The sequence below is a fragment of the Protomyctophum bolini genome, assembly GCF_963924005.1.
Source record: "Protomyctophum bolini genome assembly, chromosome: 15".
In the NCBI taxonomy this organism is placed as follows: domain Eukaryota; kingdom Metazoa; phylum Chordata; class Actinopteri; order Myctophiformes; family Myctophidae; genus Protomyctophum; species Protomyctophum bolini.
Window position 1 is genome coordinate 21,455,652 of NC_137876.1, and position 27,862 is coordinate 21,483,513.

Below are 27,862 nucleotides of genomic sequence, written 5' to 3' on the forward strand. Positions count from 1 at the left end.
ACAGACTACACTGTCTGTAGCAACTCATAATGTAAATAATGTACAGTACATTATGAGCTTGCATTACATTCAAGTTATTTCATTATGAACCACTATTTCATCATGAACCATTATTACATTATGAATTGTTACATAATACAGACAACCAAACACAAATTTGTGTTGGAGAATTATTGCATTCAAACAGAGTGGCCTTTCTGGGTGGTCTGGTTCTCAAACATTTTCATGTCAAAGGCCCCCAAAATGGATATGTAAGGCTGCGGATATATCAATAATAGTGGAAAAGAAAGACACTTTACAAGCTCGCAATGCGTGGAATTCTAAACCATTGAAAAGCATACATTTCAGACATTGAACCTGGCTAACCCTATATTCTGATCTGCTCTGATAGTGTGATTGTCACATAGAAAATACAAGTTCCAGTTACACTGTGAGCTAATGAGCAACATGGGGCTTATTAAAAGGAAAAAATACATCCCCACACAACATGCAGAAACCCAAATGGCATGCAAAAATATATAGTATTTACAGCCAGATTTAAAGATGAATATGTAGCCCTGTTTTATACTGCAATCATTATGACAAAAATTGCTCATTTAACAAGCTCACAGTGTGTCACATTGCGCGTGTCTAGTGTCTACCTGCTATTTGACAGTTTTTTTAAAGCCTTTGAAAGAAGTTTGAAATTCTCAGAAGGTTTTGAAAATGTAATTACAATTTATCTCATAATTGGGTTTAGTATTCTTATGTAAGCTGACCAGTCATCTTCAGTCAGTACCACTATTCTTAGCCGGTTGATAAAACAAACCGTCTGTGGTGAGAGCGCATGGCGGTTTGAAAAGAGAGGCCGACGCCAGGGCCAGCATGCTGAGAGGGGTGAAATGGACCTCCCTCACATTTGAAAAGGACCAATGCTGGTTAAGGAGAGGTTCACTGGCGGGTGGGGGGTGGTAGGGAAACCCACCCAGGCATTGCAGTTCCAAGAACTGAGAGAGAGAGAGGGAAAAAAAGCCCTCTCCCTCTGAAGAAAAGACCAATTATACCGGTACACTGCAATTCAACCCCAGTGTAAAAGGGTACAAAACGTCAGGGTGCCAATCTCAGGGTTAAATTGACACCATGTACAGAAAATGTACTGCATAAAACGATGCAAGACAAGCACACTGTGACCTGCCCGAGTATGTAAAGAATGCCATAAACATAATGAAAATAAAACGCTTTACTTTGATATCCTTGGCAATAAAGAAGAAACAATTACACGCGATGCATTCAATTCAAAAGGCGTCACGTCTAATCTCATAACTTTAAACCGATATGGAAATGTAACCAATATGCAGCTTTTCATATGGAAATGTAAGCAGCTTTTTATACAAGCAGGAAAAATATAATATCTTAAAAGGACATGGTGGTGTCAAATATTTCGCCATGTTATAAGAAATGTGAGAAAAACAAGTAGTGTTCACTCATATTGATATAACTTTCTTATTTCAACTGCTACACATTCAAATGGGAAGCAACAGACTGAATTTCCTGAAATTCCTGTACCTAAAGTAAACCATCTTAAAATGAGAATTTCAGACTAGAAGGCTTTCTTACCTTTATTTGTAGTCGTTACGTCCCCACCAAAGAAGTCCAGGTGTTATTTTGTGCAAACGCGCATTATTCAATGAATTGAATTGCATTGAATGGGGCATTTTTTTTATATTTCGATGGAAATAAGCGAATTAGCACTAAAACCCAAACCCCATTGAGGGCATATATTAGGGGAAATGGCCAATAATGCACCTTTGCACAAAATAACACCTGGACTTCTTTGGTGGGGACGTAACAACTACAAATAAAAAGGTAAGAAAGACTTCTAGCATGGAAATCTCCTTTAAAGCACAATGACAAAAAAACAAACAACAGAGTTGTATCAAATACAAATTTATATATCCTGTTTAGACAAAAAAATGACAATACTAAACAACAAAGACACATCTTTGTTTATGAATTTTGAGTCACTTTGACAGGTCTCCTCAAACACAACACACACTTTTGCTTGTAATCTTCTTGTGTGGATTGTGCAAAAAGAAGTGATATTCATCAGGGTTCTCATTTTTTCTCTTCTTCATTGTGTGGGGCAAGTGTACAGTCAAGAGATTACAGATCCGCCAGTAGGGGACCTTGTTTAACTTACTCTCAGGGACGATGCCATTGAGATTAGGGCTGCAACTATCCATTACCGTCTTTTAGCGATTAGTCTGTCGATCACCTTTTCGATTAAACAAATAATTGAAACAGCAGATCTACAAGCTCACACAAGATATTGGTTATTTTAACAATATTTTGAACTTTTTTTTAACTTTGCAAATGCCCAACATATTGATTGATTACGAATCAAATGTTAATTAAGTGAGCGATTATCCATTAAATCGATTAGTTCGATTAACTTATGGTCGTTTTGTGGAAGGGGATCATGTCCTTAACTTTGTCCAACTCCTCTACTTCTTATGTTATCAGTTCTTCCTCCCTCTGCTTGCATGGCAGCGACACAAAGTTATTTAAAAACAAGACGGGGTCTAATAAAGGTGTGGATCTCAGTCTATGTGTGGCCTGTCTGTGACATGAGTCATCCATGATGTATGCGTTTTGTGTCAATGCATATTATTATGGGCAGTTCAGCTCGTTTCGACCGCCCTATAGACTTCCATCATAAAATCTAAGTTAAATATTTCCCCCAAAAATATGAAACGTATGCGTTTTTGGCACACATTATTTCTAGACAAAAATATATTTTCTTTCACAAACGCGCATCATTGGGACACAAAACCTTTTTTTTCCTTTACATAGAGCGAGAGAGAGAGAGAGAGAGAGAGAGAGAGAGAGCAGTCGCGGTACTACGCAGCCAAGCCCACCCAGGACGCGGGCGGTCCGTCGGGTCGTCTTGACCACCTGGCGGTACTGCGGAGAGACGCCTTCGGCTGAACCATAAAGACGGGCTTCGCAGCCGAGGCTTTAAACCTCACGTGGCTCACACTTCTCATTACCCAGGTTTTGTACAGACAAGACAGACAGTGGGTGTCTGGGATGGTTTAGTTCAGTGACTCTCAAAGTGGGGCCCATGCAGGGACCCTCAGGGTTCCTTGAGGGGGGGGAGCGGGTCCAAATTGACCCTTGCAGATGTGTAACGAACGCCATTCTCAAGAGTTATGGGAGTTGAAATTAAAGAGTTTGACATCCACCGTTTAGTACAGTTTCACAGTCGTCCGGCGCTCCTCAGTAGCGACCCCTCCCTCTGCCACCTCCTCCTCTTCCTCCTCCCCCTCCTCTTCCTCCTCCCCCTCTACCCCCTCCTCTTCCTCCCCCTCCTCCTCTCCCCCCTCCTCCTCCTCTACCTCCCCCCCAGCCGCCGCGACCTCTCCCGCGACCTCCCCGTTCGCTGCTGAGGTGTCCGGCCGAGCGCCTCAGCTTTCTCCTCTCCTCGTGGTGCGCTTGCTCCGCCTGCTGCTGCTTCTGCTGCTGCTCCGACTGAGGAGGAATATATCGAAACCCCGCATTCAGAACAAATAACTGACTTAACCTTGCAGTTCTTTTTGCATTCCTCATATAGAAAACGGTAGAGAAGTTTGCAGTCTAAACTCAAGGCTTACTAGGTTAGGTGCGAGAGGCCAGCATGAAAGACCATAAACAATGACACGGCTCGCACACTGAAAAGTGAACATTGAGGCTCTTTGGATGCACAAATAGTCTTTTACTGACAAAAGTGCAAAAAGTCACATGGTGACAAAGTCACATGGTGACAAAGACTGTGTGCTGATGATGAAATCTCTGCGATAGATTGTGGCATGGACGCCTTCAACATGAGATAGCAGCCATGATCTTTCAAATACTATTGGTGTAGAGACAGCAAGTGTTCATTTTGAACCACCATTTTGGTGGTGTACCTGCTTCACAAATCGGCTTCACTAGACGACATTCAGTGGAGTAATGCGGAACCGCGTTTGATAGGAGAGAAAGGGGCGATGGAGCACGTTGGTGGACATTTTCCAAAGAATTTGGAAATCAAGACGACAAAAGCAAAATTGAAAGCAAAAACACACGGGAGCCACTCACCTTTCTGAGGGTGAAAGTGACCTGCTTGCTGCCTATAGCAGTGTCTGCCATGTTGCTGGTTCCAGAGTGCTGCTCCATCCTCAGACGCTCCTCCAGAGAAGCCCTGACAAACACAACATACTCCTTAGACCAGGGATACTCAACCTGTGGGCCACATTAGAGCATTGGCAAGGGGCCAGGGGCCGGTTAATAAATTGACAACATTAATGATACTTGATAACGTCTCTCTTTACTTTGCTTTATGTCCATATAAGGTATAAAAAGGCAAGGGCAATGTGCATTCTTTTATGGCTCGACGTTCCAGTTTTATTCCGTCAATGACAATTTGTAATCAAAGTCATTTGCTACATTTTCTCTATTTTGAATAATTCTGTGCAATTAGCATCACTCCAATATTGGAGGATAAAGGTGGACTCTGGAACTCCTGGGCGAAGAATATCTTTTGCTAGGTAAGTTCTTTGTGTTCGGAAGTATACTCGGCTAAGCCCATCCATCTGAGCGCTTCCGTTGTCAGCTCTGCTTGATTCTGTCTTGTGTAGTCTCGTTTAGGAGCTTGTAAAATATATATTTATATATATTTATAATTAATGTAGCAACATCTAAATTGACACAGATGCTGTCCCGGACTGGAAGGTAAAAAAATAATTCAAATACATATTGGTTGAAAAGGTCTAAAACTATTGTAATTTTCGTATTTTAAATAATCAATTGTCAACATCCTATGTAGTTTCGCCCTTACTTCTGCAGCTTCTGCTTGTGGGCCACGTCGGCGAAGCTGCGGAACTCCTCGCCGGCCTTGATCTGGTAGAAGCGCGGCTCGTTGGCCGCCGGCGCGGCCGAGGCTCCGCCCCTGGCCGGAGGGGCGCGGCCCCCCTGCAGGACGGTGTCGCGGTCCGCCTTCCTCTGCTGCTGCCGCCGCTCGTAGTCCTCCTGGTGCAGCTGGCGCCGCTGCTCGCGCACCTCCTCCACCCAGGCCTTGTCGTCGTCGTCGGAGCTCTCCTCCTCGGAGCTGGCTCGTCCCTCGGGCTCCGCCAACTCTTCAGCGGCCTGGACAACACACACACACACACACTATATTATCTCATTTAAACCCCGAGCTCCATTCTAAAAACGCCTGCTAAACCTAAGGTTTGAGAATCGAACTGAACTAAACAAATATTTATGACGTTTCCGAATGACGTGCGACCTGCACAGTGCACACACACATGCTTACAGCTGTGCTCCGCATGCATTGACCACTTCACCCATTGTCCTCACATTAAAGACAAAAAAAAAAGTGTGTTGGTTCACCTTCTGCGCGTCGTCAGCTTGCTGGGCGAGCAGTCGGAGCTTCTTCCGTCTCTTGTCGCCCACCTTGGACACGATGGGGTTGAGCAGGCGGAACTCCTCGCTCTGCTGGTCCACCTGGTAGTCGGGGTTCTCGAACATCATGTGGAAGCGGTCGTCGCCCAGGATGCTGGGGACGGCCTGCGGGGGCGAGAGTGTGGTTTTTCGTACATTAGCGGCCTGGCCTATACTGTACATGATCATACTGTACGTACTACAGCGTCACACAAAAGCATCAAAAGTAGCAGATCCACAAGCTTGTCGATCTGCTACTTTTGCCGTTTTTGAATTTTAATCCGGAAAAAAAGTACCAGTTTTTGGACAGGTTTCCACCCGACATGCGAAATCTGCCATTTTAACTTTGACAAAGTAAAAGATAATGGTTAAGTGGTTAATTGATTTGCTGATATAGAAAACATGAAAAAAATATATAAAAAAACATGTTTCTCGCTTATTCAATAAATGAGATGGAAGTAAATAAATAAAATTGATAGTTGCAGACCAAATGAGTTAAGCTGTCAAGTATATACAGTAGGTTCATAAGATCATGATAATGAGAATGTATGCAATAAAAGCTCACAGCTGCTAAGCTTGTAGATCGCCCTTATATACTGTAAGTATATGAAAGTATAAATCAGCCATAAGTGGTTACGTTAGACGTACATTTTGAAGTCTACACACACTCACAACTGCAGACTTTCAACCGCCTCAGTTAAAAAAAAAGATCTTATGAAAGGTAGTTCCTACTCTCTCTAAATAGAAGCCTCTTTGAACACACGTCCTCACATGAAGCCACAAGCGACACACACACACACACACACACACACACTCTAGTCTAAATTGATTAGTTCGATTTTAACTATATCGATTTGGCATGAAAACGCTTGCTCTACAGTACATGTTCCTACTGTACCTTGCCCTTCTTCTTCCTCATGGCCAGCTCAGCTTCGGCGTCTCCCTGCTCCATCAGCTTGAGGGCCAGTTCCTTGTTCACCTTAGGCAGCGCCTGTGTGCGTCGGTCAGGAGAAAAGAGTGAGTTTGGACAATGGGGGTTCATTTTAAAATGGCACATTTTGATTCCGTTTCAGTCATAATCTTTAGTTTTAGTATGAATTGGTCATCTGAACTATATCTACAGTTTACTACGACTACCGGTAATAATAAATACATATACAGTTGATTTAGTCACCCAAAATGTATTTTGGCAGGCCTTGATGGGGACATAATACTTTTTGTGTGCCAAAAATAGCCAACCTAACACATTTGTATCAGCTATTTTCAGAGCGTTAAACCCACACAGAGCCAAACTAAATAACTTGTCATTACTAGTCACTCCAACATTTTAGTCTAGTTATAGTTGTATTCTTTGACGAAACTGTCAGAATATTTAGTCACAGTTTGTCAGTCACAGAGATTGTAACTTTTCCCACTCAAACAAATTGGCAATCGGAGCGGCAGTATTGCAGTACCACACTGTTGGGACGAGAAGAGAGTTGAGCCAGAAGGCAAAGCTCTCGGTCTACAGAGCAATCTTCGTTCCTACTCTCACACATTAAGTGTGGGTCATGACCGAAAGAATAAGATCGCGAATACAGGCGCCCGAAATGAGTTTTCTCCGACGGGTGGCTGGCATCTCCCTTAGAGTTAGGGTGAGTTCAGTCACGCGAGAGAGACTCGGAGTAGAGCCGCTGCTTCTTCGCCTGGAAAGGAGCCAGCTTAGGTGGTTCGGGCATCTGGTTAGGATGCCTCTCGAGCGTCTCCCTAGGGAGGTCCTCGATGCACGTCCCACTGGAAGGAGACCCCGGGGCAGACCAAGGCGCAGTAGGAGGGATTACATCGACTCACTGGCCTTGGAACGCCTCGGGATCCCACAGGAGGAAGTTGCCCTGGAGAGGAATGTCTCTCTGGTGGAGCTGTTGCCCCCGCGACCCGACCACGGATAAGCGGTTGAAGATAGATGGATGGAAAAAAAGTGGCTTATAATTGCAATAAGAACTAATACATATTCATTACAATGTGTGTCTGCCACCATCCCTCTTGAAAAATGTCATGGGACCCTAGAGATAGGAACAACGGTTATCTCGGTTTGAGAAAGATTCTGGAACTCCTCTATGAGCCAGCATCTTTTGACTAAATGCTAAACAAGGCATCACGCTATCTTCTGATATTGTATTACTTGCTGGCATACATTTCTGTTTCTCAACTACACCGTCAGTGTAACAGTAGGGGAACAGAGTGGTGGGTGTGTGCCAGTAAGTAGAGGTTATGTCACAACCGAAAGAGCAAACTGTCCATTACTTAACATTTGATACAAAGCAGATTTACAATGTAGGGCAGTGGCTTTCAACCCTTTTCATATCAGGGTCCATTATTTATTCCGATTTTGAGCCACGGAAAACCATTTAGCCTCGCAGACCAAAAACTAAAGAACACTTTGTTATCGTTGGATAAGATTTTGTCCACAATTCCATGCAGTATTGATGTCGGTACCGTAGCAGAGATAACAGGCAAACTTTTATCAAAATAACAATTATTCTACATTCTATAATTGTGCAGACTTCTTGAAAATTAAGTAATGCAGATGTTTAACAATAATTTAACTCTGTTGTGACTCCAGCACCTCACGTAAGTTTTTTCAGCAGATGAGCGGTGGTTCTTTTTACATTTCAACTCTTGAGTGTGAGAAATGAAACCAAATGGACATTGTACACTTTTCAATAGTTAAAGATCTATACGGGTCCATTTGGTTACCATTGTCTCCATCATTTAGCCTGGGGGACCACCTGGAACACCCTCAAGGACCACTGGTGGTCCCCGGACCACTGGTTGAGAACAACAGATTCATAATATGATATCTGTTGTTCTCAACATATTATGTTATCGCTGCGTTAAATACACGTTATCAACCGTTATCAAGACGCTGGAATATGGCCAATATGGCCATACGGACGTTGTTTTCAGCGATGGTGCTCGGCTGTGTTCACTTGGAGCGCGCACAGGACGCTGTGCAGACATGTCGGCGGCATGGAAAGTAGGGGGGGACTAATATTTACTATTCTGTCCCTATCGGTAGGCACAGAATAGAGTCAGCTCTAGTGGCCGTCGCAACGCTCGGCTCGGCGGTGCCTCACGTGGCTCAAGGCCACCAGAGACGACGCGCCTCCGCCACGGTCATGGTCACGGTCACAAAAAGCAAGCGTGTCAGTAGTTTCACGTCTGTGTTGTGTCTGATTATCACACATTGGCTCTATTCCAAGCTTCTGATCACGGACATATTCTTGATTATAGGCCGGATGACATTCGAAGCGGGTGTTGAGAACCAATGACCTAGGGAGATTCAAACCAGCTTGGGTACATTTGTAGTGTACAATTTGGAGTTTAGGGGGTATGTTTAAATTTGGATGAAAGAAAACTTGATTTTCACTCAACGTTGAGAGTTGATCATCTTAAATGGACTGAGATTATATGACAGCTATAGGGCAGGGCAATATGACGTCGAGGACGACTATTTCAAACTTTTTCCTTGATCCCATAAAATACATCTTCAAGCTCACAATGCATCGCTTTGCGTTTGAGCTTGTAGATTGGCCATTTTTTGCTATTTTTGTGCTCACTATTGCAGACAATACAAATAATTATAATACAGGTTTAAGTGGTTAATCAGACTAATCGATTTAGTCGATTAGCTGATATACTGTAGGCCTACAGTATGACTTATTTTTTCAGTTTCAAGTAATGATTTAGATTTAGATGATTTAAATCTTCCCTGGTGCAAAACCTTTTGAGATGGGGGTCCGTGGCCAGATATCAATGTGGGGGTCCTTGGCACGAAAAACAACTACTGATTTAGAAGGCATTATTTTGTAGAACTGGCCTCAGGTTTTAAAGTTGGTTATTGGTTCTAAACATGGATATATTTTCGGTTATTTGCCCAGTCCCAATAATAACAGCACAAGACATTCTCTTCATTGTCCCTCACCTTAATCTGAACCCTGTGGGCTCTGGACTCTTCAATCTTCTGACGGATCTTATCCTTGCGGTATTCCTCGTACGCAAAAGGATTCGCCATGGTTTTGACCTGCAGCCAAACAAAACAGTGCTGTCAAAGATGTTCAGAGGTTCTTTTCAAGTGAGTCACCAGCAGCAGTAGTGCCTGCAACACTGAACTCTTTTTTTAATTCATTGAGAAAAGGCATGATGTACTGTAGTAGTTAATAAATGCTAGATGAAAGGGAGTGTGTCGCACCTTGTGGTACAATCTCATGTCCATGAAGAAGCCATGCATGTAGGCTCTCAGCAGAGACGAACCCACCAGGTGAGTCAAACCTGACGACAAACCATGAACCCAAATTAAAGAAAGCATTCAAAGACAAATAAAAAGATAAAAATATATATACACTGTACTGTAACTGTATCATATTTTCTTCGTCAATACTTGAGCTCAAGTGATTCTTACATGATGTAATAACGTTATTCTAATAGGCACATAAAACACATCAGGGTGTGACACGTTTTGAGCTTGTAGATCTGCCATTTCCGCTATTGTTGAAAATGTATGAGACTTGTGACAGGCCATGCCTTGTGACAGGCCATGCCTGTCACAAGTATGTGTGTATATAAGGAAGGGAAAGTAGCGTGAAGCGGGAAAAAGAGGTCATGAGAGCACGGCCTTCCATTAAAACATGTCAGTGTGTGTGTGTGTGTGTGCTGTAACTGGAAGGAGAGCCCTCGTGTTACCCAGGGAATCTCGACTCTTATCCACACCCGTGCGTTACATAACAGGGGCCGCAGCGCGCGCGCACACACAGACACACACACACACACACACACACACACACAGCTGCTGTAAACGGACTCCCTCCCCCTGTTCCCCTGACGAGAACCTCCTCCGCTTTTATTCCCCGCCAGCCAACCGCCTCTCTCCTCGTCATTTGATCTCTTTACTGCTGAGACTGCATTCCCATGTTCATTCAACCCTTGTACTGTCCCCCCCCCCCCCCCCCCCACACACACACACACACACACACACACCCCTTACCTAAACCTCTCAAAACCTTCCCCTGGTCTCTACTTAGGCCGTCTAGCCGCCTGCGCTAACCCCAGAGGCGGCAAAAAAAAGCGCTCAGACCGACCCCTGTTCATTAATTCTTTCCCGGCCCAAAAAAGGAAGAAAAAAAAAACTTCCGACCACGCACGTCATGGTCGGCCCCCCTGGAGAAGTCAAAGCCAAAAATCTGGCTCCCACCGTGCGAGCCAGGTTTCAAGTCTCTCTTTCCTCTCTCTCTATCCGTTACCACTGTCTGCTTGAATAAAAAGAAGAGATGGATAGACCGCCAGGCGGGGGCAATGCCTCGGAAAGACGAGGCAGTTTGTTGGCGGCGGCAGCGGGGGGACACCGGGTCGCTCTTTTGAGACAGGATGGCATTTGTGAACAGACGCCGCATTAGGTGCTGCCGGGGTGCCTCACCCAGGTTTTCCAGGTCCCTGCGCGTGACAAACTTGTAGTCGTCGTAGACGGTGCTCTCTGGGTTCTCCTCCAACTCCTCCGTCAGGTTGTCTAGGAAGGAACACCATCGAGGAGCGGGGCCTAGGGCCTGAAAAAACATAGAAACACACACACACACACACACACAAAACAAACAACTCAGTGTGAGGCCTGGCTGGCTCAGGTTTCAAGCCTAATTATGTAATCCGTCTGCCCCCGTCATGTTACCGAAAATACTGCGTTTCCCGCAGCCAAGATGAAGGAACTGAAACACAGTATTTCCAGACATCCATACAGCCGGCAAACAATGGGATGGATAATCTACTGTAACGTTACGTGATAATGTTGATGTAAACTGTTAGCAGCAACACGGATGCATTTCACTCCAGTGTCCTGATCCGTATCTTCGGGGGTTAAGGGCTTGCCGTTCTTTGAAAGCCAAGTTCCCACGGGCCGTCGGGCGGCCTTTACAAAGCCGTTCAGGGGAGGGAGCACCCGATCCAGGATCGGGATGGCGGTCTCATTTCTGATGATGTGGCAGGTTAAAAACTGGGCTAGAAGTCAGCTTCTTGAGCTTCTCCCCGCATAACAGTGGGGGGCATTGTATATAAGAGGGGGGGGAAAAAGGACGGGGAATTCTTAGAATGTCTGGATTTTTCCGTTTCTCGAAAAGTCCCAAAAAGGCCCCGCCTCTGTACGTTTATTATCGACGGGCTCGGACACCGAGAGCTCTGTTGGCCGTTCCCGCCCATGGAAAACCCACATGGATCGCCTCGGAACACAGCTGGTACAGTAAGAATGAGCCACGGAATGCTAGTCCCCCTCGCACACAATCCTCATGTTAGTTTGAGAAGTCAGAGGACTTCTGCTGGAAAACTACACGTCTACCGATAACCCCCATTATCAACATTTTTGGGGAGATAGATTTCCTAGTTAATCATTGATGAGACACATTACTGCACATGACGGTGCACAAACATTAAGTGCACTTCGGTTTAGTGGATTTCTGCCATCTTGCACTGTGCTCCCTGCCATTTATTAGCCAACTGCTTTTAAATCAACGTCGTTTTCACACCTGACCTTTTAATTGTGTTGACAAAGTTATTTGTTTGCACTGTAAAGGCCCTCACACACCGGGAGCACATATTTCAAAATTCATGCCATTAAGTTAAACTGAAGTTTGTGTCATGGATACGTCCAAACAATACTATTATGTCACGCGAATATTACATGACGGTGTAGCAGTGGTTCTCAAGTTTCCAAACAATACTATTATGTCACGCAAATATTACATGACAGTGTAGCAGTGGTTCTCAAGTTTCCAAACAAAACTATTATGTCACGCAATTATTACGTGGCATTGTAGCAGTCTCAAGTGTTTTAATTTCAAGGACCCCCATAACTCTTGAGTGTACAGTTGGAACCAAATGGACCCTTACAGGTCAATTTGGTTACATTTGCACACTCAAGAGTTAAGGCCTCTTCATACTCCAGTTTTGGGTGATAAGGTGACCGGTTAGTAAAAACAAGAGAGAGATGTGTTTGGGTGAGCGGTGAGTCGCTTACAACCGCATGTTGTAGTTTACAGTAGTCACCTTATCACCTAAAACTGCAGTATGAAGGCCTTTACACACCCGAAAGGCATCAATTGGACCCTCGGCCTAAAGGAACCATGAGGGTACCTGGACCACACTTTTGAGACCCACTGTAGTGTTTCCAGTGAGACCAGAATGGAACAGAGCCTTCATTCGCATCATTGGTAGGACCTGTGAAGGACCTGTGCATAGAACCTAGTATTTGTCATGAAACAAAGTGAATAAAAGCATCAACGTGTATGAAAGGGGCACGCTGCAGTACAAAGTATTTCACAAAGATGTTTAAGTAGCAAGTACATACAGCAAAGCTGCCATAGAGCCATCTAGTTTGGCTTAAAAAAAGCTACTTTGAAAACGTAACTCAAACTGCTTTGAAGAAGAAAAATCATAATACAGAAAAGTCACATGGCAGCACAAATACGGGGAACTAGGCTGGGATTCAAGACATTCCCTGGTGATGTGGTTGCTGTGTGAGCGAGCACATGCACTACAAAGGTTAAGTGATTTAAGTGTGTTCTGTGGCTGCCTGACAAATGCATTGCCCGGGCATGTCTTCTCAGTAAATGCATTGCCCGGGCATGTCTTCTCAGTAAATGCATTGCCCGGGCATGTCTTCTCAGTAAATGCATTGCCCAGGCATGTCTTCACAGTTGGGCTCCAATTATATATATTTCCTTAGCCTTCTGTCTAATAGAATAATAATTGTTTTTTGGTAATTTGTTTTAGTTTCAACAAACGTAAAGTGTATTGTATTTTTAGAAAAGTCTCCTGTGGACAGGTGGTGTAAATTGTGTAAAACACACTGTAAACTAATTGTACAACTGTGCAATAAGCAATGTAATTGTCATATCCATATCAAATAAAGAAACATAATCAATGAATATTATTAAGCCCTTTTTAATACTTTGTTTTACAGTGTCGCACAAAAATAGCCACTTGTTTCAAACTTTGGATCTGCCATTTTTAAAATGGGGTTTTTGCGATTAACTATTGCACCCCTACTTCACAGTAAAAAGGCCATGTCTGAGCATGCCTTCACAGTGGATGTGTGTGTGTGTGTGTGTGTACTGTAATCTGTACTCAACAGCTGTACTGTAGACCTTTAGGCTGCTCAACAGTGCCATTTTGGGTCACCCAGCAGTATTGCAGCTGTCCGTACTCAAACCGACATACATAGACAGCCCATTGCATCCTAGCTCTGGTCCATAGCCTTCTACTGCTTCAGTATAGGCTATGGGACTTTCGGTTTCAAAGTCATTAGAAAGCCTACTTTCCTTAGTGGACGCACTCTGAGCCCCCCACCACACGTATAAAAAGGTACTTTTTGGCCAAAAGGGGATTTTGTTTCCACCGGGAAAAAAATACTTTTAGTTACTCCAATGCACCCTCTACCGATATTGCCCAGAGAACTGCCTCATAGAGAATATTTTTCCTCTGGTGAAAAAAAATCCCTTTCTGGCCAAAAAGTACCGTTTATACGTGTGTTGGGGGGCTCAGAGTGCAACCACTAAGGAAAGTAGGCTTTTTAATGACACAACCCGCCTTTGTTTTTGTGAGTAGAATTTTTTTTTACGCTAAAGAGGAGAGGCTGGTCTGATTTCGATTTGAGATTTAAAAGGCTATGGATGGACCAGAGCTAATTGCATCCTATGATTGCATTAAACGGAGTTACAACGATTTTAAGGCGTACTGTATTCATACTCCAGTTTTAAGGGATACGGTGAACACCGAAACGGCGGTTAGTAATAACAGAGATGTGTTTGGGTGAGCGTGAGTTGGTTACCATCGCGGCGTGACGTCATGTTGTATGAATAGGCCTCAAGGCTTCCAGGGTCGCAAAAATTACTGATATACTGTACCAAGCTCACAACATGTCCATTACAATGCTTTATGAGCTTGTATATCTGTTCATTTCTGTTCCATCACAGTATAAATCTGGATTGTACCAGTCATCCATCTACATGGTTCTCCATCTCTCTCAGTCTGAGGCCAAAGTCCAATAGAACCCAATGTAAAAAGAAACGTATGAAGTGTAAGATATGCCTAGTGCCTTGATGGTGCGTGCTGGAAGGACACATTAAAGATAATAGTTAAGTCAAGACAAGTATTAACTCAGACCTAGAGCCACCCAAAGGGTATAGGTTTAGGAAAATTACATGGAAATTTGGGTCTGAATGCAGGCGACATGGTAGTTTTGCAATCAGCGCCGCGCTAGTATCCAGTGAATGCCAGGATTATTGTTAACTCCTCAGAAATGAAAGGAAAAAAACTTTTGACGACTCCCTAAGCCAGACGAGGACATTCTAAATCCAGCCTAAGCGTTCCTTTCATATCTGAAACGAAGGCGTTTACCCCAAACAACGTCTAGCTGACTGTGTACACAGGTCTGTCTCCAAGGAACACATCCAAGGGCAGATCCCTGAAGACGTCAGGGCCCCCGAACACAATGTTGCGCTACGATCGAACACATCGTTTGTGCCACGTGTGACAGATGTCAGTGTCACGTGAAAGAATCAAACTACCAATCATTTTCATCGATTACTTTGATGATTAATACATAAAACGTAACAGAAATAATAATAACCACTTACACACTTTACACTAAACAGGCCCTAAAAACCCTCCGTTTAATGGCTGTACATTTGTGCGTTGATGTTCATTATGAAAGTGTACCGATTTGATTTTGGAGTAAACACGATCATATTTTAAACCCAGGATATACACCAAAAAAAGCATAACATAACACTTTGTCCAGCAGCGTGGTCCGGCAACACATAATATAGTCTGTCTGGGAATTTGAACTTAATACTGTGTTTCAGACATGGTCCACGGTCCTCTGTAAACATACTGCATTTCACAGCTTTTTGATACTAATCATGAAAAGTCACTGATTTTATTTGTATGTGTCCCTGTCTGGAATGATTCAGTATGATATCTATGAACATTTCCCATCAGTGCCGTTTGGTTTTGACTTTTGAGACACTTTAGATTTTCTAGCTCTCCTGAATGGGGGAAGTAAGCAGGGGCTCAGGGGTTATTGTTGTAGCTTACATTAACCACTTCAGCCCAATTTTATACAACGCAACACATTGAGCTTGTAGATCGGCTAGGCCAGTGGTTCCCAAAGTTTTTCATGTCAAGGACCCCCAAATTGACACTAATTAGTCCACGGACCCCCATTTGAAGAGATATGCCAGGGAGCCCAATAAGATAAGATTTTTATGGCTCTAGCAGTGATTCTCAACCCGTTTAATTTCAAGGACCCCCAGTTTGACATGCATTCGGCTACGGACCCCCATTTAATAGCATTTCTATCATTTAGCTGGGTCCACCCCTTGTACTCCCTCAAGGACCCCTGGGGGTCCCCGGACCCCACTTTGGGAACCCATGGGCTAGGGCATTTTCTCTCTTTAGAATCAGAACTCACCGGGATGTAGAACGTGTTCATTTTGGGGTCTTCCATTGCAGTGAAAAGCATACCTGTGAATGAGACAGGAAGCAAAACAAAGTCAGGAAGGATATTAATACGGTCTAGTCTAAAATGGACCGTAGTTCCGTTCCATCTGTTCCATTTCCAGTCGCATAAAGTTAGTATAGGCGAAGCGGGGAAATATGACACGAGCCACCTGTTGAAAAGTCGGCTGATGTTTTGTAGTGTCTGATAAGACGGTCGACACAGCCAGCCGCTCTCACAGGAAGCAGGCCATTATGTGGATGTCCTATTTTGGTGTGTGTCTGTCTCTCACACACAGGCACACGCACACACACACACGCGCGCACGCTAGCCCTTTGTGAGTTTGTGAAACCTTTAGAGTTTTCTAAATTGTTCTATATTTATGCAAAGGACAAAAAAACAAGCAGTGGTACTCAAACATCAATCAAAAATTGTGCATACAGTATGGAACCAGATGGACCAGCTAATCGCCCAAACAAAATAAGGATGAAAATTGCAGCAGGTGAACCAATAAAGAGAACGGGAATTACCAGGGCTCGCGTCGTGATTCTGAACAAAATAAATTACATTTTGTTGTTTTGACCCTGTTCAGTGTTCACCACCTCTTGCACGAATCAAACACACACACACACACACACACACACACACACACAGGACAGGATAAGTCACAAAAGGTGGGCAGAACAACAATGGGGTTCCAACCATAGACATAAATACGTAGACGCCTCATTAGGCATTGGGCCACATGTCAGCACCGCCCCAACATTATGCAGGGCAGCATGCCATACCACCATTCCACTGCAAGAAATATGCCTGAGCTGTATACACGATTTATAGCCATTGCCGTTATGGTCCATGTAAGACACCAAAGTATCTATAACCGCTACATGTCTGGAAAATAAATGAACAAAATGTAATTTACCTGCAACTTGAATGGAAAGTAATCTACCAGCAACCTGAACAAAAGAGTAACTTTCCTGCCCTGATTTCATAATACTCAAGTATGGCACGTAAACTTCTACATAGGATCAATTCCATGTTCCATGTACTAATTTCAAAAGGTAATAAAATAATTATCACAAAGAACCTTCACAGCTTCAAGCACGTGAATAAACCAATGAACAGCAACAAAAGTTATACGTTGTTTGAGGACAGATATTTATTTAAAGAACATTTCATATGTTGTTCTCTTAAATCTTTAGTTGCAGCCTTTTCCTCCCACAAAAAAAGATGTCCATTATTAGGGCAACAACACAAATGTCTAAAAACTCTACTAAATCAAATGGCTATAAAAGTTTAGAAAACACACACAAAACTAGATTAGCCACATTACTTTGGAAGCATGTGACGGTTTGTGTAAACAGCCACTTCAGTATATAAAACAAGCTACTGTACATGAACCAAGTGAACCAAAGAACCCAAGAAACACCATGAAAGGAAGCTGAAGTCTGCTGTTAAGTTGGCGCCACCCAGAGGTAGAGGTGCGTATTTGAGCACTACCCAGGCACAAGCACGAAGATGGTTTGTGGTGTTTGAACTCACCCGAGTTGGGGTATACGCACACGTCATTGATATTACTCTGAGGCTCAATGGAGGAGAACGCTTTGCCCTGAAATAATAGAAATAAAGTATTATTGACGTGTAAAATGCATCAACCTCAGGTAGATACATTTACATACAGGACATCATGGTGACTTATGTCTAGGATGTTGCACAGTCTTTAGCAGAACAAGTCCAGACAACATTTTGCTGCTTGTATGGGTACCGGTACTAGACCTAGACTAGTGGTACCCAAACTGTTTCATGTCAAGGACCCCCAAATAGACACTAATGAGCCCACAGACCCCTATTTGAAGAGATAATGCCGGGGACCCCCATAAGAGAAGATTTCTCAACCATTTTCATTTCAAGCACCCCCCAGTTTGACATGCATTAGTCTGTCAAACTGGGGGCGTTTTGACAGACTTACATTAAATGGCATTTTGCCATTTAATGGCATTTCTATCTCTGAGACCCCTGAGTTACAGACCCATAAGGGTCCATTTGGTTCCAAACTATCATTTAGAACCTCCTCAAGGACCCCACTTTGGGAACCAGTGCTATAGACTGCTGACACATAATAAATAAAATCATCTTGATTTGATTCAGAGTCTTACAGTGTCTTTGTGCCACATCTTGAGGATCTTGGCGTCGGCGGAGAGGACGAGGTCCATCTGCTCGTTGAAGTTGATCGACTTGATTGGGAGGTTGTAGTAGTGGTCTTTGACCAGTACAGGGCGGTTGGAACGCAGGTCGTAGAGCAGGATCTGCGGGCCGGCGTGACAGACAACATTAACTCCAGAGGAATTCAATTTCAAGTCAAACGGAGCTTTGTTGGCATTAGATAACATGGGTTTACAACTTTACATTGCCAAAGCAAGTGTCAAAATAAATTAAAAACAATAGAAAATGGGGAAAAGTATATACAGTTGAAGGGGGTACAGCATTGTGTAAACTGAGCTATGTCACATTGCGTCGTTATGTACACGGTATAACGCTTTTCTGAAACAAATGGCAATCTTTTGCAGTCACTTTAGGACAAATGGCAGCATTTAAATATGACTATTTAAATAGTATACAAAAAAAAGCCTCAGATTTAAGATGCGTTTAAATGTAGCATTCGATTACATGTGCAGTAGTTCTTGTGGTATACTTGGTACTGATAGTAGTCTTTAGGGTGGTTGTATTCCATTGGCTAACCTTTCATCGCAATAGTTCACACATCCTCAGGTTCACAGATCGAATTCAGGGTTACGTTACCCAGTTAACGAGAATTATATGGATTCAAGCTAAATAAACGAGAAATATGTACGATGTATGACGAGAAGACACGCTAGCTTCTATGGAATCCAATTGACTGACATCGGCCGTGGCACCTGAGAACCTTCATCCATGCAATGAAGATGGCGAAGGTGAAAGCTCCTTGGCTTACCTGTCCCGTGTTGGTGCCCACTGCCATGAGGAGCGAGTTGTTAAACTTGAGAGCGGTGACCGACGGCAGACCTTGAACCCTATGGACGTACAAACAATCAGAAACAACCGATCCACTAACAGCAGCTCTTATCAAAATGAGAATGGGAAGAAATGAAGGAAAATGTGACAGCATCTTCATCACATGCCATCTTAAATACAGTCAGGTACATGACATTTGGAGCCCTACAATGTGTGTCACTGTTTAGGTATCAGAATCATATTTCTGGGAATACTGATCATTCTTATGATTCATTTGAAAGATTATTGTTTTTTTTTACTTAAATGTTTATCCCAAAAAATCCCAATTATCTAATGTAATCCTGGGCACTACACTTCCTCTTCCCACCTGGAGATGGCAGCGGACTGACCTCATGCTTCCTTCTATGCATGAGGAGTTCAAGCTGCTTCGTTTCACCTGACAGGGGGGAGTTTCCCTGTCCGGTCGTAGCGCATTGAAGGAACACATTATTCCGACCAGTTCTTTTCCCTCATACAGGTGCCCCGGCTGGCCAGGGGGAGGTAGTTTAGAGACCAGGATTACTGCATGTTTTTTTTGTGAGGGTACCTACCCTAGGGGACACGGGGAGAACATGCAAACTCCACACAGAAAGGCTCTTTCGCCAACCCCAACCTCGGGTATGGGTGAAAGTTCATTGTACAGCATGTAAACCATTTAAACTCCATATGGTTGACTGGAGTACCTTAGGGCATAAAAACACAAACAAGCAAGTCTAGTAGGTTTTCTGTGAAGAGCCGTTAAACAAAGCATTTCTATTGTTAAGTAAGGACAATACAAATATAGGAGGGGGGGGGGGGGAAGACTGCCTCCGTTTCTGTGGATCCATAAAACGAATTGGTATCGCATTACATCCGTGTGACTGGGCTGGCACTTACTCTGTTCCCTCCGTCACGCTGTTCAGGGCACAGTCCAGCATGCCCACTCGATTCCGGACGCGAGGGTCCCAGCATTCTACCCTTCCCTGAGCAGCAGACAGAACACAGAGGGGGAAAGATCAGGCATGTACAGAGCACGCGCAGGCACACAGACGTATGGTGCCAGAGGGGCCTGGCACGGAAACGGACACTGCTGACGGAAAAGTATTATTATCATCACCGTGTCTGTCTGTTGCTGGTGTTCATTTAACCCATTGAGACCCGAGGGCGATTCTACAAAATGCTTTCTAGAGCAGGCGTAATTAAACATTCGTGCCAAGGACCCCCAAATTCATATATTTGGCAGCGCAGCGGTCCCGGTCCCCCCCACCATACATATCAGAAAATGTTTTGTGCCAGGGACCCCCAGAAGGAAAGATTTGTGTTAAAAAAGGCAGATGTACAAGCTTGTGCCATATGCTGTGAGCTTGTAGATCTGCTATTTTTGAATAGCCAACACTAAAATCTAAGACGACACAAGAAGCTTTCAAGGTTTTAGTGGGTTAAAAGCTGGTTCTAGTTCTCACCTCTATAGTACCTGTAGCAAACAGGTGATGCACAGGGTTGATGTCACAGCAATTGTGCTCTCTGGCAGACAAGAGAAAGAAGGGAAACACATGTATTAACTTTAGTAATCATTTCAAACTAGCTAACCAGGTCATTATTCCCAGCCACCATTGACTGTAATAAATTAACAGAGTTCGTGTTGATCAAACAGTAGACCATAAAGCTTTTCAGTTCAGTTTTAGTCTGTGATTGTTTGGCTATGGAACCAACCAAATAGTTCCTCATTTATACCACACTATTCGTGTCAAATTTTTAGCATGAAATTTATAATTTCACCAAGGGCATCATTTTTCTTAAAGTTCTTTCAGATTTCCACTATACTTCCTGCACTTTGTGAAAACAGGGTATTAGAGGATGTAGCCTACCGTTTATAAATGTTCTACAGTTCAGTCAGAGGGATTACCGGCACTCTCAGAAATGTCCTTAAAGTACATTTTCCATTGGCACGGGTAGCAAGCATAACAACCACATTATATATTAACCTTTGTGGAGATGAAGATTTACATACACGCCTTCCGTATTTCTTTCTACTTTGCACCTGAAGGGAGGTACACAGTCCTGATACAAGTGCAGGATACAATGGGAAAACTAAAATATCCAGCCAACTTGAGGCAAGACATTCTCACACGTTGTTGAGTCCTTTTAGAAGCACTGAGAAAACTGTTGCACCTTTCTTCGTCCTTTTTTTCTTCAAACTTGACTACGGTAGCGGTGGTCTCAAAAACATAAGGGAAACTTTTACGCTCACCGTATAGAAAAAGAAGTATGCTATGTAGCATGGCACTGACGAAGGACCGAAACGTTTGCTTTTTAATTGCACCATGAGCACAGAGCACCATGAGCACAGAGCATGATAAAATAAGTCTCAGTCTAAGGAGTTTTACTTATTTTTCTATACGGTGAGCGAGTCTTTTCCTGTCAAAGTTTCCCTTGAGTCCTTTTAGACAAATTAAAAATGAAAATAAAGCACCAAAATCATGGCACCACCTTAGGTCTTCACCATGGAGGAAAAAAACCACATCATGCATGACTTACGCAGCATCTGTCTTAAGGGAGTTAAGGAAGCGCCCTTGTTCCAGGTTCAGTCTGTAGATCTCAGAGCTGAGGATGACATGGGAGGCGTTTGTGTTATATGAATGCAACACACATGCAGCGCTCTAAGCTCCACAGAACAAATGTGCAAATGTTGTGAGCCGATCATTAATACATTAATCATCATCGTCAATTCACCATGAATAAATGTGCTCTAAAAGGTGCATTTCGATTTGGATGGTTAGAGCGGTGAAATTACATACATATTCAATGAAAGTATATATATATTATATTATATTCAGGTCTGAATGCAGCTTCAGAATTGAACCCTCCCAACTATTAGGAGCAGTGCTCAGCCAGAGAGCAGCACCTGTACTGGTGGCTAGAGATTGACCGATGACAGATTGTTAGGTCCGAATCAGACCAGAAAGACGTTATTGTCATTTGTCACACCTTGAAAAAATGCTTTCAAAAGAGTGAAATACATTCGGGACACATCGGCTGCATAATATTTATTGTTGATACCGATGTCTTCAAAACAGTGAAATAATGGCCGATATATCGGCCAAGCCAATACATCTTCTTTGTATTTGTAGTCTTTGTTTCCTTATAGTCTTCGTTTCCTTATATGAGAATGAGATTACTGAAATCTCAAAAAAGGTGGGCATAATAAGCTTCGGCTTCAGCCCTTTCCTTTTCGGTCAACTGTATCATGTCAACACCTTTTCCTTGTATGTAATAATGTTGGATAAACCATGACCGAGACAAATAAACTATCTATCTATCTACATCAGTAAGGCTCTACTGGGGACCAGCCAAGAAGACCAGTGCCTCTTGCAGGGCACTAGCAAGAGTTATGTCCTTAACGTGCGTGGCTTTTCGGAGTGAAAAGAAACCGGATCATCTGCAGGAAACCCACGTGATCGTGGGGAGAAAATGATACAAACTCTACATAGAAAAGGTACACTGTCAAATCCTGCATTTGTCATTCAACTCTCATGAGTGTACAAATGGAATCAAATGGACCCGTCCTGTACAATCGCCACATAAAACACTCACCCGTCCATTTTGTACACTCTCAGGAATTTAATTAACACTTGGTGTTGGATTTTGGTGTGTAACCATGCTACTCTCCCAAAAGCTAATGCATTCATCTCATCTCAAATGATTGCAGTAAACACATGCTCACCTGCTGCCTACAAAGTAGAGGTCACAGGATGCATAGTGATAGGAAAAGTCCCGTCCAGCCTTGGGAATACGGGTCTTGTAATATTTTCCGTGCTGGGAGTGGAACTCTACAGTCCGGTCACAATGGAGGAACACCAGCTATAGACAAAAAAGAAAACCATCACCACTCAAACACAATCAAATAGAAGTTGACATTTCAGATATTAATGTAGTGGCTTTGTTATAAATCTGGAAAATATAATAAACAAAAACGTATCACGCAAAAGGAGCAAGTTCATTCTAAATGCTGACATCAAGCAGGGCCCTGTTGACTAACCTTGGAGTAGTCATCAGACAGTATGTCAAAGGCCACAACTGCAAAGAAGCAAAAACATTATGTATTGTAAAAGTGTTCGTGATTAGCTGAAGGTGTGTAGTAGGTCTGTCACAATTATTACATCTTAGTCAAATCGCATTATTTTGTTGAAAATGTTCATATAATAAGAAAAATCTGAAATACTACATATGTTTTGCTAAGCATTCCCTGGACTGTGGTTGTAAGCTTGTAGATCGGCTATTTCCACATTTTAATAAATGTTGAAATGGAAAATTATTAAATGTCAGCAATTTGTCGTATCTGCCCTGTGGAATACAAATCCTAAAAGCCAAACAGCAATACATTATATATTCACGTTTCAATGTTGCCAAACACACAAAGACAACCTAAATGTCTCTGCTGTCAGGAAGAAACCATCCAATTCCAAAATGTTAATTTTTCAGGAAATAAAGAAAACGTATTTTTAAAACAAAGCAATACCGCCTCATCAAAGTTGGTGTTTTGACTTTATATATTGTCAATTAATTGGATGAGATGGGTCCAATCCAATGGATTTAAGCGTTTTTTCCAAAGTGCTTTTTACTACTTTTCATTGGTTCAATATTTGAGTGCCACAATTGTTTTATTTTTCCAGTTTTCCATGTGTCTATGGGGTGACAGTACTTCATTAGACACCCTGGAGTTTTTATGTGCAATGGTGTATTAACTTTGTATTTAGGGTTTCTTCCTGGAGGATGAACCCTTGACAGTCAAACGGGCCAATGAAATAAACAGTAATATAGTGAGTAGTGACATCACATTATCAGACCCTCCACTAACCCCTTTATCATAAAACTACAGCTGTGGGTGCAGCTTCAGTTCAGGTGGATCACCACCCATCACCACCCATCAGGCAAACTTAATGAACTGGTGGGCGTGTCCACATAAAAGCATGATTTTAACAAATACTGTACACTTTTTGGAAAAAGTTCTTCCTTCTTTTATTATAATAATACCTGATGATCGTGTTTTAGGGTGGAAAGAATTCGGGGCACTCCATCTTTAACCAACACACAGACGTAAAGGGTGTTCAATAGCACTGATTTATGCAAAAACAAAAATGGAGTTAGGTGGTTTCCTCCCGACAGCAACGATATTGTAATTGTGACAGCCGCAAGTTGTCAAGCTGCTGGGTTGCTCTCTCTTACCATCAGCATCCAGGCAGCGCTCAAACTTTTGAGACAGCTGGTAGGCGTCGTAGCAGCGAACCCTTGGTTTGTATGTGCCTGGAATTGATGAAAGTAAAAAGAAAGATGTAGATGAGCCAGTGAGGCGGTTGTTGATCGATTGATAACTGTATTAGACAATAAAATGCAAACAGTATAGGGGGTACAGTCAAGCACAAATGGTCCAAAAGGATAGCACCGAAGAAACACCTTGCAGTCTTGTTTCTATTCGGGTCCCATATACATTCATTCAAAACACAACAATGACATCAGCAATGATATATCTCCAAAATAATTAAATCTGGGTACATGCTGGAATAGAAATAAATTGTGAAAACAAAGGGGGGGTAAAGAGGTGGGGCAATCACATTCTCTCCCTTTGACCTGATGACAGTAACCGATTAATTTTCAGAACTTTTTTAAAGGAAAGTATTCCACACGAGTGGCAGTGCTGTGGAAGGTGGATTTACCAATATTTGATATAAAAATGGGTGGCACCAGATCATTATTCACACTCCCTCTAGTGTTATGTCTGTGTGAATTGCTCACCTTTTTGAGGTAATCAGTCAAGTAACTAGGGACTAAGCGCAAGGATGGCAGAGCTGTATTTACAATCTTGAATGCTAGTCCCATTTCCAGTTGCTCGACTGTCTTCTACCCTGAACCTATGCTATCAAATAGGGCTTGCAAACCTCGCACTTTTGCAAATTCGGGGGGTGCGCCATTTTGGTCACTACTATACCTGGCCAACGGATAGGCATACAGTGCTTTTACTTAAGTAAAAGTACCAATACTGCAATTTAGAACTACTCTGTTACAAGTAAAAGTACGGAATTAACTAAAAACACGAGTGTTCATTTAACTCTGACCTTTATTCTGACCTTATTTATGGTGAGAAGCCTACTAATTGTATTTCACACAACAAGTAGCCTACTCAAGTAGGCTTAATAAATCCCATTTTGGCAAACTGAAATAGCACTAGCAGTGGCACTGTACACTCTCAAACACCAACTTTATACACTTGATGCAGATCAAAAATGTAGGCCGTCACAGTCACCTCAGCACTCTAGTCTAAGCTAGGGTCTTCTCCTCTGTTTCCCTATTTCCAGCTAAAGCTTTCCATGCAGCACGGATGCTGGAGTTTATATTGATGTGGTGAAACGTTAAAGGTTAATGCAAGCCTGGTAGAATAAATAAATAAACACATCCAGCATTCATTAATTACATTTCTAACTCCAAGTGTGTACACTCTCTTACAATTAAAATTAAAGCTGAAATCTGGAACAAATATTAATTAACCCATTTAGACCCGAGGATGATTCTACAAATAAATGCCTTCTAAATCCTGGCAGTTTTCTGAAAAACCCATGTTTTCAGTCATTCTCAAACATTTTCATGTCAACGACCCCCAAGATTATCTGTATTTGGCCGCCAACCCCCATCTGAAAATATGTTGTTCCAGGGATCTCCCCAGGAGCAACGATTTGAGTTAAAAACGTTCGCTCTGAAAGAATATATATTATATATATTCAATTTTTTGCACCACATTTTCACGATTTTTCAAAAATAGCAGATCTACAAGCTCGTAGCGCGGCACTCGGTGCATTGTATGTATGCATTGTCAAGAGGAAGGTGTGAGACATGACAATACAAATGCATTTACAGCAGTTATCAAAGCAAACCTGGGCTTCCACAACACCTCAACAGTGACCAAGGCTGCTCACCTCCATGCCACGCCCCATTGATTAAATATTTTTTTCAAAAGTAGCCCAGACTGCATACATTAATATACTTTTCAGATGGTCGACATTTCTCGTTTAAAAAAATATATTTTTAGTGGTCTCGTAAAATATTCTAATTTGTTGAGATAGGATTTTTATGAGCTGTGCCTGTACGCCATAATAATCAAGATTAAAACAAAAAAAGTTTGAAATACACTTAATGCACAATGAATTGAGAATATATGAAAGTTTCACTTTTTGAATTATATTAGGGGGAAAAATGAACTTTTACACAATATTCTAATTCATTAAGATGGAGCTCTGTGTGTGTGTGTATATATATATATATATATATATATTCTTTTTTTATATAAATTATATATTTTATTTTTTTCTCCAAAATAAATTGAAATAGCAGCTGTACAAGCTCACAGTGCAGCATGAAGTGACACACTGTGAGCTTGTAGATCTGCTATTTTTGATTAGCCAATGCAGAATTTAACCCAGATCTCCCAATCTCAGAGCTGACACTCTCTAGACTCAAAGCCACTGAGCTGGTTTTGTCAGACCCTGACCGGTTCAACATAGGTCCTATGTTGGTACCTCACCTGCACAGAGGATGTACTGTCCATCCCTGGACACTTTGATAGAAGTGCACACAGTGGGCATCTCAAAGTTTTGGAGAAGCTCGATCCTGCGCTGGATGTCTGCAAATAAATAAAAAAAATAATAATAAAAAAGAACAAACATGAATCTATCTACTCTAGTGGTCTCACGATGGCTGGCACATGACTTGATTGATTGATTGAAATATGTATTAACAGTTTGTAGAATTACAGTACATTTCAAGCACAAACTCAATACAGAGAGTGTTAACTGTGAGTGGACAACCCAATTAAGCATTACACTTGTTTACAACAGGGTCCACATTGTTCAATTCATCAAAAACATACAAATAGACACTTTTATGTAGTTAAAGAACAGAACAGGAATTCATCATATAAATGACAATTTAACTGAAAGTCACTCACCGTCATCGCTCTTTTGCAACTGTCTCCTCTTCCGATCCGAGAGCCACTGCGTGATCAAATAACAGCATGGTTAAAGCAAAGACTGTACTGCTTCAGAATGTGATGATGTTTTCCAGAGGCTATCTGGCTAACGTTAAGATAAGATATATATCTGAGGCAAATCTGCGGGACTCTTACCTCTGGGAGAGATTTCCCATAGCTTAAATTATAGATCTTCACATCATTCACACTAGATATCTGCATTTTAAAAGATGTTGCGGAGTGTGTCACACATAACACACTAAATCACCACCACCCGGCTAGCTTTATGCCCACGTTGTTACACTTACACACTGGAGCAAAAACAAAACAGGAAGTACGTTGAGCTTTCCCAAATAGCTCCGTGTAGAACATCCTCTGCACATTGGTTCCTGTTGAAGCCTGGTTGTCCTCTGCTTTGTCATTGATAAAGTTTATTTTTGCGGATTTGGTCATGACAGTTACAATGTTTCTTAGCTATGACATCGTCAGACACTATGACGTAGAATTCTCCATTCATTGTCAATGGGAATTTAATGTTTGTGTCATTCATTCATTCAAATCTTTATTTATTCTCAAAAGACATTGAGGTCACCCTCATTTGCACTGTCGTCGAGATGCAACTCATCGCGTGATGTAGCACGCATGTTTAAAAACAGTTGCACACTTGGGGGTAAGTCTGCAATCAAAGATTGAAATTGACCCTATATTATGGGACTCGGAGAACAGATCTTTAATTACTGTATATGTTTCTTTTCCCTTTTTACCTCCCCTATGATGATTTCCTGTTTTGACTATATAGTTGTGTATATTCGTACGTCTCCAATTGTTTTGATAAATTGAAAATAGTGTGCCAAGGCCCTATTGTAAACAAGTGTAATGCT

The 27,862-nt window shown here is 42.4% G+C and overlaps 1 protein-coding gene across 1 annotated transcript; it reads right to left on the reverse strand.

The window, feature by feature from the left end:
* On the reverse strand, window positions 1–27,284 carry nol10 (nucleolar protein 10). Its single transcript, XM_080784467.1, has 21 exons — window positions 27,138–27,284; window positions 26,961–27,006; window positions 26,538–26,636; window positions 24,191–24,268; window positions 23,004–23,041; window positions 22,689–22,825; window positions 21,503–21,568; window positions 20,428–20,488; window positions 19,862–19,947; window positions 18,927–19,005; window positions 18,112–18,261; window positions 17,498–17,564; window positions 15,929–15,981; window positions 10,889–11,015; window positions 9,668–9,747; window positions 9,401–9,499; window positions 6,335–6,427; window positions 5,386–5,562; window positions 4,835–5,142; window positions 4,096–4,198; window positions 1–3,510 (listed from the first exon to the last, which is right to left on the reverse strand). Exons 1-21 carry the CDS (start codon window positions 27,201–27,203, stop codon window positions 3,259–3,261), a joined length of 2,265 nt encoding a protein of 754 aa, XP_080640593.1. The 5' UTR covers window positions 27,204–27,284; the 3' UTR covers window positions 1–3,258.
* Between the last annotated feature and the right edge of the window lie 578 nt (window positions 27,285–27,862).